We start from the raw sequence: 18,420 nt of genomic DNA, 5'->3' as shown, positions 1-18,420 counted from the left end.
CCCACAGACTAACTTTGAAAGTATTAATAAAGAACTATCGAACTTCCGTTCCTCACAGAAACTGTTTCACGCAAATGATCGATAGACAAAGTTATTCGGAACTATGAAGAACATCAACAATAAATTCGGCAGTTTACGCTTCAACTGATTTCTGTTACACTTGTACATATTGCGGCCAAGTTTTCATTGAAAGACTTAGGGCCGTATTCATGAACGCCATTGAATTCCGCTCTCAAGTGCGATGTCAACTAAAACGCTGTCAATTAAAGTAAATATCTTACAGTCGCAGCTGTTTAATAAACAAATATAAACATCTCAATTGATGTCTTCAATCATTGGATATGACGGAATTTGACAGCTTAGTTTTGTTTATTTAACAACGATAACTCAGCTGAGAACAAGCTCTTAAATAACACCTTAAGCTTTGTTTATTAAATAGTTCAATACATTAAATATCTACTTTAGATCCAACTCAAAGGTGAGATTTATTTATGAATATGGTCTTTACTTTTATTATAGCAACAGAGTAAAAGATCAAAGTATACACTTGTTTTATTTTAAAACTAAATTATTGTCATACTGACACGCATACTTATAATAATTTCTTATATGTTTATATCTAAATCCTGACTTCTTACTTATCTAAACAGTCAATTAATTATAATTATTCTAATATGTATTACACAGGTCGACCAGCTCCAACAGTAATGTGGTTGATAGATGGAACACCAGCCCCACAGTACATCGGCGAGAAGACAGACACACACGTGGTAGTCAATAAACTAGAGCTGCCACATGTGAAGAGGAACCATCTTAACACCACGTTCAAATGTCGAGCATCAAACACGAACCTCGTCAGCCCACAAGAGAAGACTGTAAGACTGGAAATGAACTGTGAGATATTTGAAATAATTAAAAATTGTTTGCTAAATAGGCACAGATGCTGACAACTTCTTAACTAAGATACTAAACTACTATGAAACTGAAAGTTCCTGAAGGAAGGCCTGTGCCTTACTTGTGTTTATATTATAGAGTATCACAGCAAAGTTGACATCGTCTATACAGTGCTTAAATATGACAAATACCAACTGTGTTAATCTATACTTATAATAAATCTGTAGAGAGGTCAATTCTGTACATGAAATATATTTCCAAAATAACTATCAGGGGATGATTAGGGATCGATACTGATGCCAAAAATGCAATTTGTAAAATTTTTGTCTGTCTGTATAACCGTTATAGAAAAAAAAACTACTCGACGGATTTTAACGAAACTTGGTACAATTATTTGTCATACTCCTGTGCTGGTTATAGTATACTTTTCATCACGCTACAATTAATAGGAGCAGAGCAGTGAAGGGAAATGTTGGGAAAACGGGAGAAGTTACTCCATTTTTTAAGCTTCCGTCGCGTGTGCTACCTTAATGGTTAAAGCTACACAGAAATCATGTATGACGGAAATGTTCTCCTTAAAATTATGTAAAAATATCCCACGACAGCATATGTCTATCTTTTATGGTTGACTCACAATAACACGTGTAACTCCCTATAGCTTAGCAGTTCGAAGCTTTCTTATTATATTTGTCTACTCTTACGTTTATAACACTCTCAGTCATCCCTAATTAAAAAAGTTAACATTATTAAATATTCCATAAATGGAATCATAGAAATCGGTATAGAAACACCAAAGTTATACATGATATGCTAATAATAAGCCGTCACGCGTGAATACTGAATCCCATCATCAGACCCTGACCGGACAATCGGACCACCTGCATACCACCATACATTAAAAAAACATCCCGACAAATTGAGCACCGCATCCATTTTTGAAGTCCGAAATCCACGCGGGCGAAGCTGCGAGCGGAAGCTAGTTAGGAATAAATTAGAAAATCCTATATCAGTGTCAAACAAAAACCGACGTTACCTGACAAAGCAACAAAACGCCACGCAGTCGAAAAACAATGTTCTCTTACGCGAATACTTTCGTATACACTATTCATTTGATTAGAAAGTAAGAAAAATAAAACTAAAAGAAAGTTTTGTTACAGTGAGGCCCAACATGATCCAGATCTTGAACAAACCGACGACTTTATCTTCGGAACGATACGTCATTTTGATGTGCGTGTGTGAAGGCAGCCGCCCGACAGCGCAACTAACGTGGTTTAAGGATAATAGAAAATTTAAAAGAGGCAAGGTAAATAAGTTATCTATAGGTTCCGACGTGGTCAAATGCCACCGCACTAATGTATAATGGAATTTGATCTCTATGATCTAAATAATTGTTTGTGAGTGTGTCTTTGACATGCCTTTACGTGATATTATGATGCAGTCACTAGAATCATTTCACTCTCTAAATCCGTGTTTATTACTCTCTAATAAGGTTTAATTTATTATTTCAAACACTGTTCATAGTAGGAATTAATTAAATATTGCTTGGAATATTATTATAACAACCCTATAAAAACTTTGTAGATCAATACGCCTACGCTAGGAGAGTCCACACAATCGGTGTTACATTTTTCGGTACATTAAATTACACGTGTCTGGTCTCAGGGTTATTTCCAAGGCTAGCTTCAAGGCTAATGACAGCCCGCCTATTCATCCATGAATATGCTAAAATGGTCACATCTTGCGAAAAGCCAAGGACCGACGGATTACGCGTATATTTTTTTTTTTTTTTTTCTCTTTATTTCCTTAGAGGGTTTTTTCATTAATGAAAATGTCACCCCCATTATTGAATACAAAAATAATATACAAAACTTACATATCTACAAAACAAAAACACAAAGTTATGGAAATTAATGTTCCCGTAATCTTAAACCTGTAATTATTAATTTGTAAAGCATTCTAGCCTCTTTCGACAACGGAATGGCCAAAATGCTATTATAAAAACCTAAATTATAATTTTTGTCACCAAAAGCTTGACATCTTTGGGTCTCAGTGAGACTACATTCAAATAAAATATGATAGACGTCTTCCACAACTCCGCATACTGAACAATTAGGCGAATTTATTTTACGCATCATGAAAGCGAAGCTGTTCAGTGGTACATGGCCAGCGCGAAGCCTCAAAGCAGTGACAACCTCATGTCGACTAATCCCACTCACACCGAACCAGAAAGAACGGGGTAATTATGGTTGAATTACTTTGTACCAAATTCCCTTTGATAAAGATCTTTTGTCAAAATACTCTGACCAAAATTCTAAACATTTCTCTCTAATTATAGGTAGTAGTTCTGTATGCCAAGGAAGGCAGCTGAATGGTATTCCATCTGAAGCTGCTTCTTTTGCTAATTTATCAACTACATCATTACCCTCAAGCCCTATGTGAGAAGGGATCCATTGTAACACAACTAATTTATTTATGCCAACAATATTGTAAATACTTTTAATGATAGAATATGCTATTGGAAGCCCTCTAAATGATGAAGTGCATTTAAGTAAGTGTAAAAGAGCACTTTTGAGTCCGTAATTATAACAAATCTTTCACCATTTAGAGATTCTATATACCCTAAAGCCTCTGCGATAGCAATAAGTTCTATATGCATGATAGACAATTTCGAGCATAGTATCTTAAATTTACAAAAGGTGTTTGAGGTTAAATCCAAAAACGCTGCACCCGAATTGTTTTTGAATCTAGAGCCGTCTGTATAAATAGGGTAGAAATCGTAATATTTATCATTAAGTGAATTACAGCAAAGGGTTTTAAGTTTGTAATGTTATAATTTTGTTTGGGTTTGTCAATATGTTCTAGTGTTGGTTTAACATAACTTGATAGGTCCATGTTACTAACCCAAGTATTCATTGAATACATGGTCAAATCGCTACTGCAATAAAAAATTCGCGGCCTAACATTTCACATACTATTACCAACAAAGGTTTCTTTTTGCGTCTCCAGTAAAAATTGTTACATTGAGTTTTTAATAATTCAAGTATCTTTATTATAGGAAATTTATAAGTTTTCGACTTCAAATAAAATTTTCCGGCCAAATATCGACGACGTACAAATAATGGTGCCAAAAATAGTTCAGACTCCATAACGTGAATAGGGGTACTTTTTACAAATCCACCAATCAATCGTAAACATATATTTTGTAATCTATCCAGCTTAACCAAATGAGTGTCGGCACTATTATCAAATAAAAAGCTTGCAAAGTCCATACGGCTTCGAACGAGTGCAATATATAGCCGTCTTAAGTGAACAGGATGAATACCCCATCCTGGACCAACTAAAATTCTAAAGATGTTTATGAACTTTGCTACCCTTTTACACATTTGGTCTATATGTTTATTCCAGCGGAGTCCCTTATCTAACCACATTCCTAAGTATCTTACGGTATCTACCAAAACCAATGGAGTATCATTCAAGCGAATATCAATAACTTGTCTACGGAAACCACGACTAAAAATACAAATTTTACTTTTGGAGGGCGAAATGTCCAATCCGACACGATTTAACATTTTGCTGACCAGATCAAGAGATGCCTGAATCTTGACTTGCCCTTCATGACTAGATCTACATAGAGTATAAATAACAAAGTCATCCGCATATTGGGATATATTAATATCATTCGGCAGTATTTTGCAAATATCTGATGTTACTACATTGAAAAGTAGAGGAGATAGAGGATCTCCCTGAGCTAAGCCACGCCCTGAACTTCTAGAAATATATCCATTACCTATTTTAATTTTAAGAACTCGTTCACGCAAAAAATTCCACAAATAATTACAAATCATTGTTCCAACTTGAAGTTTATCCAGAGTCTGAATCAAAGCAGTATTATCTACATTATTGTAAGCATTTTCGATATCTAAAAAACAGCCTATAGTGGAACAATTTTCAGAAAAACCTGTTTGTACAGTACAGATAAGGCAACTTAAACTATCTGCACAAGATCTACATTTGCGGAATCCTACCATATTTGAAGAGAATATATTATGTTTTTCAAGAAACCATTCTAGCCGTCTATATAAAATATAATGAAAGATTTTACATAAACAGGACATCAAGGATATAGGGCGAAGAGAAGAAAAGACATTAGAATCGCGTCCAGGTTTAGGGATTGGGGTTATACAGATATCGCGCCACTGATAGGGAACAAAACTGTTGAATAATAATTTATTAAATAGCTTTAGAAGAACACGTTTGGCTACATCGGGAAGATTTTTAATCATAGAATATGAAAAATCGTCGTATCCAGGAGATGTATCCTTCGGTTTGATACATTTTTCGAGCTCTTGAATAGAGATCTCACACTCTAAAGCAGGGTTATTGTTAACAATGATTGGGGTAATGGTGATACAAAATCTGGCGTTAAAGAACGGAGTAAAGCTTTGCTGCATTCAGGATCGACAAAACGTCTGGAAGAACTGTAACCTTTCAGCCATTTCATTTTACGCCACATGTCACTGGATGTTGTTGACTCATTTACTGAAGTACAAAAATTTTGCCAATCCTCTTTTTGCCTGACGGATCAGTCTCTGTGCTAAATTAATCTTATTTTTAAGTATACCTAAGTTGTGGGGAGTAGGGTTACGTCTAAATGAAGCTAACGCTAATCGGCGAGATGCTACGGCTCGTGAAAGTATAGCAGTCCAGTATGGCTTAGGAGAAAATTTTGAGGTTAGGTTTTGGTTAAACTTAAGTAGAGGAATAAATTTATTTGCAGCCTCGTTCACAATATATAAAAAGGTCATAGGCTTCCTGAGGATTGTCAGGTAAGCATAAATCCCGTAATTTCGCTTCTAAATATTTGCTATATGAACCCCAATCTGCTTTACGGAAATTCCTTTTAACTACTGGCGGAAAATGTGACACAGCAATAGTGGAAATTTTAATTAAAAGGTGGTCACTGTTAAGACTTTCATTAAGTACATTCCAGTCAAACTTTGAGGCAATATCTAAAGAGACCAAAGAAATATCCGGAGACGATTGCTGAAGAATAGTATTAACTAAACGAATTCGAGTATGTGACCCATCGTTTAAAGTAATAAAGTTACTCTCTAGTAGGGAATCATGAATTAAATTACCCCTTGGGTCAGTTTTATAGGACCAACTTATGTGATGGGCGTTAAAGTCACCTAAAATAAGAGTTTTAGCTGACCAACTAGAAAAAAGATGTTCCCAATCCTGGTAGGAGGTAATGATTCTTGACGGGCAATAGACTGCTACTATATACTCAATTGGGTAGCAGTTGAATAACTGAACACACACTACTTCTATACCACTATTGCGCATGTGTATAGGTGACCTCTGCGATTTGATAGATTTGTGAACCGCTAAAGCTACACCGCCGTATGAGTCAACTCGATCAGTTCGATAAATATCATAGCCGCTAAGATTAAATTGACTATCGGGTTCAAGCCACGTCTCACTAAGGGAAGCAACATGGACCTTTTCCTGTCTTAAAATTTCAAAAAGAAATTACTTTAGGTTTAATGCTTTGGGCATTCCATTGCAATATATTCAACTTTACCGTGTTATTAGCCATCACTTTGCTGAGTAATTATATTTATCAACATTTTCACCCAAGGCCAATCAGACATGTATCGACGTATCACTAATGTAAACCATTCTAAACACAACTGTATAACTGAGCTAATTTTAGCTGTCGCCCCTATTTGTTGCATAAAAATAACTTCTTTTAGACGAGATAAAAGTTCACAAAATGAAGGAAATTCTCTTTTTTGGTCTCGATCATCTATAGGTGGAGAATTTTCATTATTAACCGAATCTATATTCCACGAAGACCAATCATCTTGAATAATACGTTTTTTCTTCCTAGATTCTGTATTACTTTTAGCTGATTCGCGGGAAGTTGTAGTCGCCGTCCCAACTTTGCGAGTTTTCCGTTGAACCGTTTCTGCGAATGTGGGACATTGTTGAACATCAGGCAAGAAGGGGATCTGAGCGGATTGTTGAAGTGGGGAATTTATCACTATTGTCCAGCGCAGTCGGGTGTGGAGATGGGGTAGGGCTCTCGGGCGGTACGATACATTCTAAGGCTTTTCGATATGTGCACCTAAATTCGGCCATGATTTCCCTCAGCCTTCTCTCCTTTTTATAAACAGGGCATAACTTGCTTAAGGAAATGTGGTCTCCACCACAGTTGACACACGAAAATGTTGTAGTATCGCAGTTCTCGTGACGACCGCTACATTTAGGGCAGATAACATTTTTTCCAGGACACGTTTTCCGTATATGGCCGAACTTCCAACACATGGAACATTGGGAGACTTGGTGTATATATGGAGTTACCCTTATATTTATGTCACATACACGAATAAATGCTGGTAAGTAATCGCCATCAAAAACATAGCCATATGGTTTCACTGGGACACCACCCTCCTTCATCCCTGTTCCGGCGATTCATACGTTTAAAAGATAATAACTTCGCTGGCGGGGGACAACTTATATTTTGTGTGATTTCATCATCGGTAAGATCCAGGTCAACATCTCTAATAACACCATAGCAAACGGACAACTCCATTGCTTTTGAATTCTCCAGCCTTTGCTTATGAGGTTCTCGCATTCAAAAGACTTTTAGCCGCTGTCTCATTTTCGAATTGCAGCCGTATTTTAAAGGGATTTAAATATTTAATATTGCTTATTTTATTCAATTTATTCTCGTTTAGTATCCGTGCCATCGTAAATTGTTTAGGTAGCCGTTCTTTAGAAGAGATATATACCTCATATTTGTCCTCCTTTATTAGAGTATCTTTATCACGGCACGTCTTTTTACCCTTTACTTCCGTCCACCTTCCACCTTCATCGTCCTCACTGCTGTTCTCCCGTTGCCTCTTTGATGATCTTCCCAACTCTGCTTCATTTTCGCTACCAATATCTATTTCCTCCACAACGTCATTCAATGCGAACGGCGTAGGACACCGCGTTGAATAATCCTCGTTACTCGCTATATTCACTGCATCGATGTTAATCTGTCGACTCGATGCCATATTGTCGCCGGATTATTAGGCGCGCGCCTATCACGCGCTAATATACTGCATTAACCATACACCGCGCCGATGCGAATAGTGCCAGGTACCGAGACGCGATAACACACTACCTGCCCGTATGCGTGCCGACACGGGACTGGGATTACGCGTATAGAAATACAAACAATGCTAAGGCTAATTTGTGCTTTCGTATGTAACATCTTTGAGCCTAGTATACATACCTATTGTATAGTAGTATGAAATAATAGAAGCACAATTATATAGCAACACACTTAGGTATACTTTAGCATGAAATATTTGTAGCATAATTATATATCAACACCCTCATGAAATATATATTATGTTTTTGTATAATATTATCCCAGTTTTACATTAATAATTCGCTTTGAAAATGAATTTCGATGAAACTAAATTCTGTTTCATTTATTTTGCAACGCTTAAGTCGTGAAAATTCAAGCTGTATCTATAAGTATTTTTAGATTAATTTAATTACGGACGACGTAGCAGTTAATTAACCTGGCCATCCTAATTAAGTCACATGTGTTCTTAGAATGTGGAAAAAACACTAAACGACTCCGTGTCTTTTTATTGGTTGAGAGACTAACACGTGACCGACGCATTGGTCTCTCGACCAATCACAAACATCAATATTAATGACATCGACTTACGAGCCGCGTTCTTAGGACATACTAAAGGAAAACATTACGTAGTGACTAACTTCAAATGCTTCACATCGAAAATGTAAATCTAAACTGTACGGAAGGTCGTAATCCACCACGCTGGCAAAATGTTGACGAATGGTTTTACTGTAATGGACAGTTTGGCGCTAGAATTTTTAGCCTACCACAGAAAGCTCCAGGCGTAAAGCTCGCGAGTCGAACAACTAAATCCTATAAATTAATTTAAAAAATTACGTTTTCTAAATACAAAAGGTTTTCTACAAATATTTTTTATGACATGTTCTAACGCAACGGAACGTAAATCACAACCAAAATGTGTCCAAGAACCATTAAATAGTTACGATAGAATGTTTCCTCAATAATTTTCCTCGTTGAGAACCTTGAAGTGTCACATTTCATATTGGAAATTCCACTTATATTTATTGCAACGTTTTTTCTATGATGTATCGACTGTACGCAATGCCTATGTCTTTTTGACAACAAAAGAGCCTTAAGGGTAATATGGTATTTAAATTTAACCTAAATTTCTAATGACACTCTATGACAAATAATACGTACAATAACACTTTTATTATTATCTCTATTAAGGGGAAGACACATTATTACTGATACATACACACATACTCTCTATATTGCGTTGAATGTTTACTAATCACTAGTAAACAATATTGCATTGTAAACATTAAAAAACCGTTCGTAATTTTATCAGTATAAGTATTATTTTATTACGATAAACTACATTAATAGTTCTTAAGCCAAACCTAGTATTTTTATAATTTTATGCCAAAATTAACTAACCCAAATACTAATCAAAATTATTTTTAGACTATAGCAAATTCAAACCATAAAATTAATTGCAATTGAAACAGCAAAAATAACATTAAAATTGATTTATTCTGGCAGATAGACAAGATAGAGACAGTCTCCCCACTTCACTCCACCATACTTTCTATCTATTTATTAAAAATAAAATCGAAACCCGAACCTACAGTATCTACATCTCATAAACCGCAATCCAATTAGTTTCTGCTCGAAATGCTTCAGGTGTCCACTAACGCAATACATTTAAATGATCATTATTTTTAAGATCAGATAGTTTGAGTTTACTTACGTAAATTGTGGATTTAAATTTATTTTTTAATTTAGTCGAACTTTATATTTCTTAAACAAAATTATTATAATCGAGTTAATACGAGGTGAGGCCAATAAACAAGTTATTAACCTGATGATAAAGGATATCGTACAAGATAAAGATTCATAACACTAAAAGAATCGACTGTCAATGTTAGTTATATTACTACTTTCTCAGAAATCTTTATTAAGAACATCAAGCATATTGAACCAATATGATAATTAGTGAATCCAAAAAATAATATGATCTAATATAGAAAATCCCTTTTCTTTTATAGGCTCAGCACAATTATTCTTATTAAATATACAGCTTATTTGAAACTCCTTCTACTTAATTTGAGTGCGAAACGTCGGAAATTAAAACATAAAAACCGTGAATAAATCCGTTACATTACTCCCACTTTTCACAACTCCACAACTTTCTTGTATAAAGCCAATACAAATCCCGCATTACAATTTGTAGATAATAGAAGCATTGAACGAGACGTGGGTGAGCAGCCAGCTGCAATTCATGCCGCTGCCGGAGGACGACGGGGTGCAACTCAAGTGCCAGGCGGACAATAGCGCGCTCCCAGGACAGAGCATCGAGGACTCCTTCAAATTGGATGTCGTTTGTGAGTGCGCGTTTGTTTTTGTTAATGCCAGGTGCTCTGGTTTAGTGGTTGACTTTTGATTCCACAACTACATTTGTTATTTTGTGGTAAATTTTTGTGATACACATGATTCGTTTATTAAATTTGAATCTGAATGTAAGTAAGAGTTGATTGAAAATTTTGTAGTTACAAGTGTCGTATTAAATTTTCTTATACTGTATTTTATCCTACGTCTAATTAATTGCTAACTCATAATTATTATGTTTTCCTAAATTAGTTAAAGTATATACGTTTTATGTTATTAAGGGAATTCTTTCATTCACTGTCACTACATAAAGAACATTATACGTTATATAATGTATTTTAAAAACATTTCATACGAACAATACCATTTGCAAAAGAAACAAAGCGGCTTCTATGAATTTTAACGGAATTATAATTTACAAGTTACAAAGGCAATCTCGGTAGGATTTTCTTGGATTTGTCCTTTTTAGTTTTTTCTCAGCAATGTCACCTACAACCTTTCTCACACATATCTTATCGAAGTTGGGAATCACCGCTCGGAATTCCACTCGACATGGGAAACTCGGGTAGTTCTATTACATTTTCAAATTGGAACAACTGTCCTCCGCTTATGGATGTTTTCCTTCTCGACTATTTAAAAAAAGAACAAAAGGCGGCATTATTTTTATTGTTAAAGTTTAATACTTATATACTCCGATAGTGAAAGCGACATTCTTTTTATCGATATAGTTTTTTTATCTATATAGTCCAATATTCATTTTCGTGCAAAATATATTTGCATCCCCACTACAACAACCTCCAAGTTTGGAAACGTAATCCAACGCTTTGTAGTACTCGTATATAGAACTAATTTCAACATCCGTAACAAATCAAATCAAATATACCCAAAACACATTAACAATAATTATAATAGTTAAACAGAACGAACACGTATATTTCTCGTACGTAAACCGCAAACCGCTTCACAATAATATCACTTATTCTGCCTCCAACAAACATAACAATTCTACAAATCAAATAAAGCAAACACCCATCTCACAATTAGTTAAACTTCTTAATTCCTCGGCTCCTAAACGAATATTACTACAAAATACGTAATAAAGGGGCTCCTTCCAACCAGTTTGCACATCCCTAACATCGTTAACCTTAATTATTATTGCTACTTAAGCACTCGCTTTGCACACAACCCCCGCGTATGACACACAGCTGTAACAAGAGCTCGGGATTTTATTAAATCTGAGACTTGATGTGAAACGGTTGTCTCATTAGTAAAAATCTGGTTATAATAAACGCGATGCATGGGTTACCGGGACTTTTGTTGTGTGTAAAAAGGTCTGGGAATAATATCACATTTTAGTTTTTATTATTTTTACTGGTTGGATATGATTGATATATTATAAATATAATACCAAGTAATCATGTAGGTTTCTCATATGTGAGTGCGTCTGGGTAGGTACTACCGCGATGTCTTTTTCTGCCGCCCAGCAACAGTATGTGGTCATGTTGTGTTTCGGTTTGAAGGACTTTGTAGCCAGTGTAACTACTGGACATAATGAGACTTAACATCTCCGGTCTCAATATGTCGAGCGCAGTAGAATACTAAACGAAACTTTGTAATTATATTGGATGGTGTTTCTACTGTTTATGGGCGGTCGTATCGCTTACCATCAGGTGAACGGCAAGCTCGTCTCGTCATTGAAAGAAATAATAAAAAAAAATGCAACGTAAACCTTAAGACCAGTAAGTTTATATTCAAAAATGATTGTACAACTACTGTTACTATTGAGCAAGCTTCAGACCTATAGTTCTACACAATTTGCGGAATGAGGGATCGTGTGATCTTGGCTATTAAACGAAGACACGCTTCCTGGGCATTTAGAAGATCCTACACATGAAGTTCAAAGTAAAAGCATTTCATAATATTACCCATTTCTACAATAACCATCTCGTTGGGTAAAAAAAAAACTTTTTTTTTACCGTCTTACCAAAATTCCGATACGACATTAAATGAGAAATATTTTGCGAACATCATTAATTCAGACGTTACATCTTAAACAATTGTTACGGAAAATCCATTTTAATATTATTTACTATAAATACATAATGTATTATCAAACGAACGGCCCGTTTATAATATTGTTTAAGCAACTTAAATAACTAAGTTATTAAAACTGGATGTCTCCGAACTTCGATCATAATAGTTCATTAAATCTTGTTTCGGTATTGTTCGGAACTTGCTTTTTGATTAGACAATCTGAACATTTAAATTATGTTTGCTATTACCATTTTCATTACGGAATGTCAATCGCTGAGAGTTTATATTATAATTCCACTATAATTAATAAAATTCCTCGTTTGTATTTTGTTCACGTTTTGGTAATCTGTTGTATAATCCGTCCTTTGCCGCCGAATGAATATTTTGTGAGGGAAGGTTGGTCTCACCATTGCTACGTAATCTTTGCACGAAAGTTTAGTGGGGTAATAATAGTTGTATTACTGTTTGTCAGTTTAAATAGTATATATTATTTGTTTGTCTACCATTGTTCTATATGTTTAATCTCATGCTTAGATCATAGTTGAAGTAATACATTTTAAAAAATATTATTTTTCGCCAGTACAGTTAAAGCGACATCTGCAATTAACACTACGCTAACTTAAAAATGTCAACTTTACGTCACGTTTAAAATGAAAAATAGGATAAATTTTATAACACTAGAGCTTTCTTAGTGAGCTTTTTGTGTAATTCAAGAATTCTTCATTTTATAGCAAAAAAAATCATCTTAAGCTTATAAAAGACGCTATAATAATTTTGCATTCTAATGGAAATTATCCAAAAATCGATTTTGCGTAGTGTTAATTACTGGTATCGAAATGGCCCTTTAAAACGAATTACGTTCAAACGTTTAGGAGCACAACAAAGAGCGAATATTACGGGCAGATTGCTGGAAATATACGAATCAATGCTCTAGGAAGTACTATAGATAATTAGTTTCACGTTCGCATCTCTATTGTGAAGTACAACAACCTGAATGGAACCTAAGGGAACATAATTATAGAGTTGTATTTCGCAATCAAGATAATAACTTCACGAGATACTTACATACAAGGAACATTGCGACCAGTTCGTCACGCCCTCTTGCTCTAACTTTATATACTGTGACAGAGATATGTTTAAATATCTATCCATCATCTTGGTTTAAACCGATTGCAGACTAAAAACTAAGCTTGGTGTAATGAGCTCGCATGGCTGAGAAAATTTTATGAATGATCCCTCCTAGCCGAAGTCCTGTGAGACAGCAATGCGACATGAGCACAGAGAGATCAGGCGCAGGACCAATGGCGTAACGTGCTTTCCGAAACCACCGCCAACTTCCTGACTCCGAGCTACGATTGAGTCATTTTTAAGATGTAAAAAACCAGTCACATTTATTATTAACATTACACATAGAACATTTAAGTTTACATAGTTTGCGATCACAAGTATGAAAACAATATTTTAGCTATGCCAGATAAACTTTGTTTAGTTTTAGGTGTGCAACCACTATTCAATTAAAACCAAACAACTACCATTATTTATCCATTCGTAACAAGCAACAAGGCATATTTTGAAGATTTTTACTAATAAATCAAATATAGACAAAACTATAGTGATATTTTTCTTTCTTGCTATATTCAATTTAATTTCTGAGATAATAGGTTTATTACTGTAACATCGTTGTCTATTTTATTATATTTTATTAAGTATTTCGAAACATTTCTTAATATACCTTTGTTTAATGTTTTCGTCTGAAGCCGCGGGGTATATCGTCCAAAAGTTGGTAGATACAAGTGTTTTGTCCATACTATAACTGTCTTGTCAACAATTCATTAAAGTAACAGACTGCGGATAATATATCTTTATAGGCTGTTTTTTTTTAGTTAATTAAACCTTTGTAGCATAAAATATAATAGAAACAAAAAAAAATATATGTCTCTAAATAAAGTAGGTTATTAATTTGACGGTTCAATCCAGTTAGGTTACAATTTTTTTGACGGATATTGGATGATTGATAAATTATCCTTTAAGCTTAATAAAATCTTTATAATAATATAAATAATAATCAGTCCTGTATTATATACTGTCCCCACCGCTGAGCACGGGCATCATCTACTACTGAGCGGCAATAGGCCTTAGTATACCACGCTGGCCTAGTGCGGATTGACAGACTTCACATACTCTATAATGATTACTGAGAACTCCTCAAATTCTGTTTATGTTATTGTAATTTAATATACGCTATAATGTTAATGAATACATTCTAAAATAAACCGTACAGTACATAAATTACGTCGAAATCTCCAGAATACATACACAAGTAACACATCCGCAATTTCGCAAACGCCATACTCCTTTCAGAATACGCAAAGTGAGTCGCGTTATTATGTGAGACCATAAACAGAAGCACTTTGAACGTTCTTAATTAAAATGTGTACAATTAAAATACATTTCGCAGTTACATAATTAAAATGTATCTCTTCTTGACACGTATTCGTGTTGGCACTTATGTAGAGACCCGATTCAGTATGGGACTTGTGTATGGATTTTTTAAACGGACTGAATGTACTGATGCGGCATTCTATTTTCAAATTAAATAAAATGTTAATTGGGCTGGTTTGTAGAGATACTTGATTGCTTTGGTGGCATAGTTGTATTACAACTGCAGTATTGAGGCCTTGGGTTTGATCACCGGGTTATTGGAGTTTTCTACTCAGTTTCACCCTAGTCTGTATTTGTGCTCGATAGTGCGATAGGCTCACCTCTTATCACATATGGGACGGAATACAGACGACGAAAACTGGATGCACCAGTTGCGCACCGGCCTATCCCTTCGAGAACAAAATGCATGAGTGTGTGTGTAAGTAAGAAACTAAGGACTGAACCTACTCTATCTCTACTGTTGAATGCAGCAGTAGAGATGGTGCCCAACAATGGGACAATATGGAAATTTCTCAACTCATTACAATATTCTCTAATATTTTTTGGTTGTGTGTAACAGTCACCATTCCATATTTTTTGAAAATATTAATGATTAATTGATTATATTTTTTCCAATTTACATGTAGGTACATTTATAGCACCTATCCTTGAGATTCCTTCTTCAAAAACGCATAAGTAATCATAATCAGTTCACCGACAATACTAAAATCACTTTCACGGCCCGTACATAATTAGATACATACAATTTAGCTTATGTAATCGTTTGTCCAACATGTCGTCTCGTTGGCTGACAAAACAAAGCCTGCGGCGGGAGTCCAAACTAGCGACTTGGGCGATGCGTTTCAGGCGCCGAACTTTGCCCAGTGACAGTTTATCCAGTAGCCAACTTGTTTCCAACTAATTCCGTCTAATTTAGACTGCGGGAGAGACGCACGGCTTACACAGGCGCCTTCCCCGAGCAGGATTCGTTAGGCATTACAGTGGTTTAATTTTGACATGGGACTCTTCAAAGGGTTATTGTGGTTGAGATAATGTTTCACTTAAGCCACATGAAAATTGAAATATTATAGACTAGCTGATCCGACAGACGTTGTCCCGTCTTAACTATGAATTTGCAGCGCGCATTCTGTCAATTGCTGACAGTTATTTCAAACAATTGACAGTTATATAAAATTAATATTTTCGTTAAGTTTTCTTGAATTTTCTAACTTGCCGCGCAATTATTTGAATTTTTCTTTTATAAGAACCTTCTCCTGACAATAACAAACACAACAAAAAAAAGTGAAACCAGTCCAGCCGTTCACGCGTGATAGCGTGACCAAGGGAAATAGTGATTCATTTTTATATTTATATAGATAAAACAAACATTTCACAGAATTTAATTTTAGAATTGTAACTAATGTGTATGAAACATTTTAAACTCAATTACATCTCAGCGCTGTATTTTAAATTAATGAATCTGGCTTCATACGACATTCGTACGCTACTATACGAATGAATTCAAAATATAACTCTCGTACAGTCCACATAAAGGTACAAATTAAATAAACCTACAGAAATATCTCAATTACGCGGCAAACTGCTGCAGACCCGTCTAATTTTGCACCTAATATTAGTTTGAACAACCTACAAGTTATTTAACACTAATACAGTCGTGTAAACATTTAACACGTTACTGTCACCAAATTTGACATTTTAAAACACATATGTGCGAAAGAGAACCAACTAAAGTGTAATTAAAACCTTGTTAGCGTCGCAGAACACAATGCGACACTTAACATCCGCTGAGAAGGGGCCAAAAACTAATTCTGAGTAGCGACGCCCTCTACCGCCCGAGTCGGGATCACAAACGCTCCGAGGGATTATACGAGGCTTTAATAGCACGCGTTTACATGCTGACACTGTGACGGTACGTTATCGGCATACGTAACCTCACGCGTTTACGTTACACTGATAAAACTTGACGTTTAGTGAAATTTAGATGCCATGGATCCGTTTACGATGTTATACTCTCATTAAGTAATCGGTTTATCCATAAAATAGAACTTAATTTAACAAATAAACAATAAAACATCCACTCAAATACAGCACTCCCAATTGTGAATAGCGCGATCAATTAATATGCCGAGTTGTAAATTGTACTCTGAAGACTTTTCAATTCCATCTGCCAGGCGGTCACTTAAAAGCGCAAGTAACCGACTCTATTAGGAGTAAGAAAATTAATTCCAAATATAAATAAATTGTATTTACTTCTGCTCGACGGACCATAACACGTTTAGAGTAGCGTTTCGCTTCTCGGCGCGAATCGTTTTGGCAACAATTTAAACGGTGAAATCGTAAATGTTTATTTGGTAGGGGCGTTTCCTTCGGCCGCGGGCGATGTCGTTATAGGTCCTAATGGCCAATAAAGTGTCAACGCCCTCTCTACGCCACAGATAAATCTGCTTAACGCACTCTCCGTTACCTGTTTAAACAAAAGTTATTACCTTTTATTGACTTATAAAATCCATTTATTGGTTATGCGATAAAATACAACTTTTGTTCGCTTTTACATAAATCAATTGATGTCGTGGATGAAATGGCTTTTACTGTATTAGTGTCGCAAAATTATAAAACTACCTAATTAAACTTAGACCCGCTCCCTAAGTTAGCTTACTAAAAGATGCGCAAATACAGTTCTAAAATTTTCGCGTCCGTTCTTCTGCTTCCGCGCCATATTGACATACGTTTGAATATATGCCAACGCTAAAAGCCTTTGTAGTATGAATTTAAACGAAACTGTTTTTCAATTGATGCAATCCATAACTATCGTAGTTCAACAGCATCAGGAATGTATAAAAATAACCATTGACTCTGAATTACACTTGCCTAGTTCTACAATAAAAGGAAAAAGTTACACTACATTATTAGCTCTTGTTTGAGAATTGGGAATTGTCTCGAAGTCCTGTTTCAAAATATATAATATGCACTATACACTTATACGGAATATTAAGTCCATTTATATATTATTGTAGAACTTAGTCTGTCTGTGTGGCAAACTACAATCGATTTAGCGGTTGCTGGATTTACTTCTCAAAAAGATCTTCACAGACTTTCGCATTTAATATTATATTAGTAAAATATTGTTTTAGATCCTCCCGTGGTATCCTTGTCATTGGGCAGCACCCTCAACCCTCACGACATCAAGGAAAGAGCGATGACGTGTACTTCGAATGCTCGGTCCGAGCCAATCCTAAGGAGCATCGGATATCCTGGTACCATAACGTAAGTAAAACTACCAAGGGATGTAAGTTTCCACAGAAGACATTGTTTAGGCTTAATACATTTTTGAGTCTTAAGCGAGCTTTAAAATGTTTTTAATAAACCTATAAACATGGTATCTTTTGACATGGATCGAACCAAGTGGGAAGAAGAGGCGTTGATGCGCGTCACATGGCGTAAATCTGTAGCTGACAGTGTTATTGCTCACGATGACACCTGGTGTGAGCAGTCAGCCCGCACATAATTCGGCGCAACCACACCGTCTTACTACCACCATACACAAATACAGAAATCCG

The 18,420-nt window shown here is 35.4% G+C and overlaps 1 protein-coding gene across 1 annotated transcript; it reads left to right on the top strand.

The window, feature by feature from the left end:
- Window positions 1-691: 691 nt before the first annotated feature.
- Window positions 692-18,127, top strand: LOC119191150 (cell adhesion molecule 2-like; the record flags this gene model as incomplete). The annotated part of the gene is made up of 4 exons (XM_037445038.1): window positions 692-894; window positions 2,052-2,197; window positions 10,233-10,383; window positions 17,995-18,127. Coding segments are annotated over exons 1-4 (617 nt in total), but the record flags the coding sequence as incomplete, so codon positions are not given.
- Between the last annotated feature and the right edge of the window lie 293 nt (window positions 18,128-18,420).

This window comes from Manduca sexta, unplaced genomic scaffold, assembly GCF_014839805.1.
Source record: "Manduca sexta isolate Smith_Timp_Sample1 unplaced genomic scaffold, JHU_Msex_v1.0 HiC_scaffold_1113, whole genome shotgun sequence".
NCBI lineage: Eukaryota > Metazoa > Arthropoda > Insecta > Lepidoptera > Sphingidae > Manduca > Manduca sexta.
Note: the sequence above shows the minus strand (reverse complement) of the source record. Positions and strands in the feature narration are given on the sequence as shown.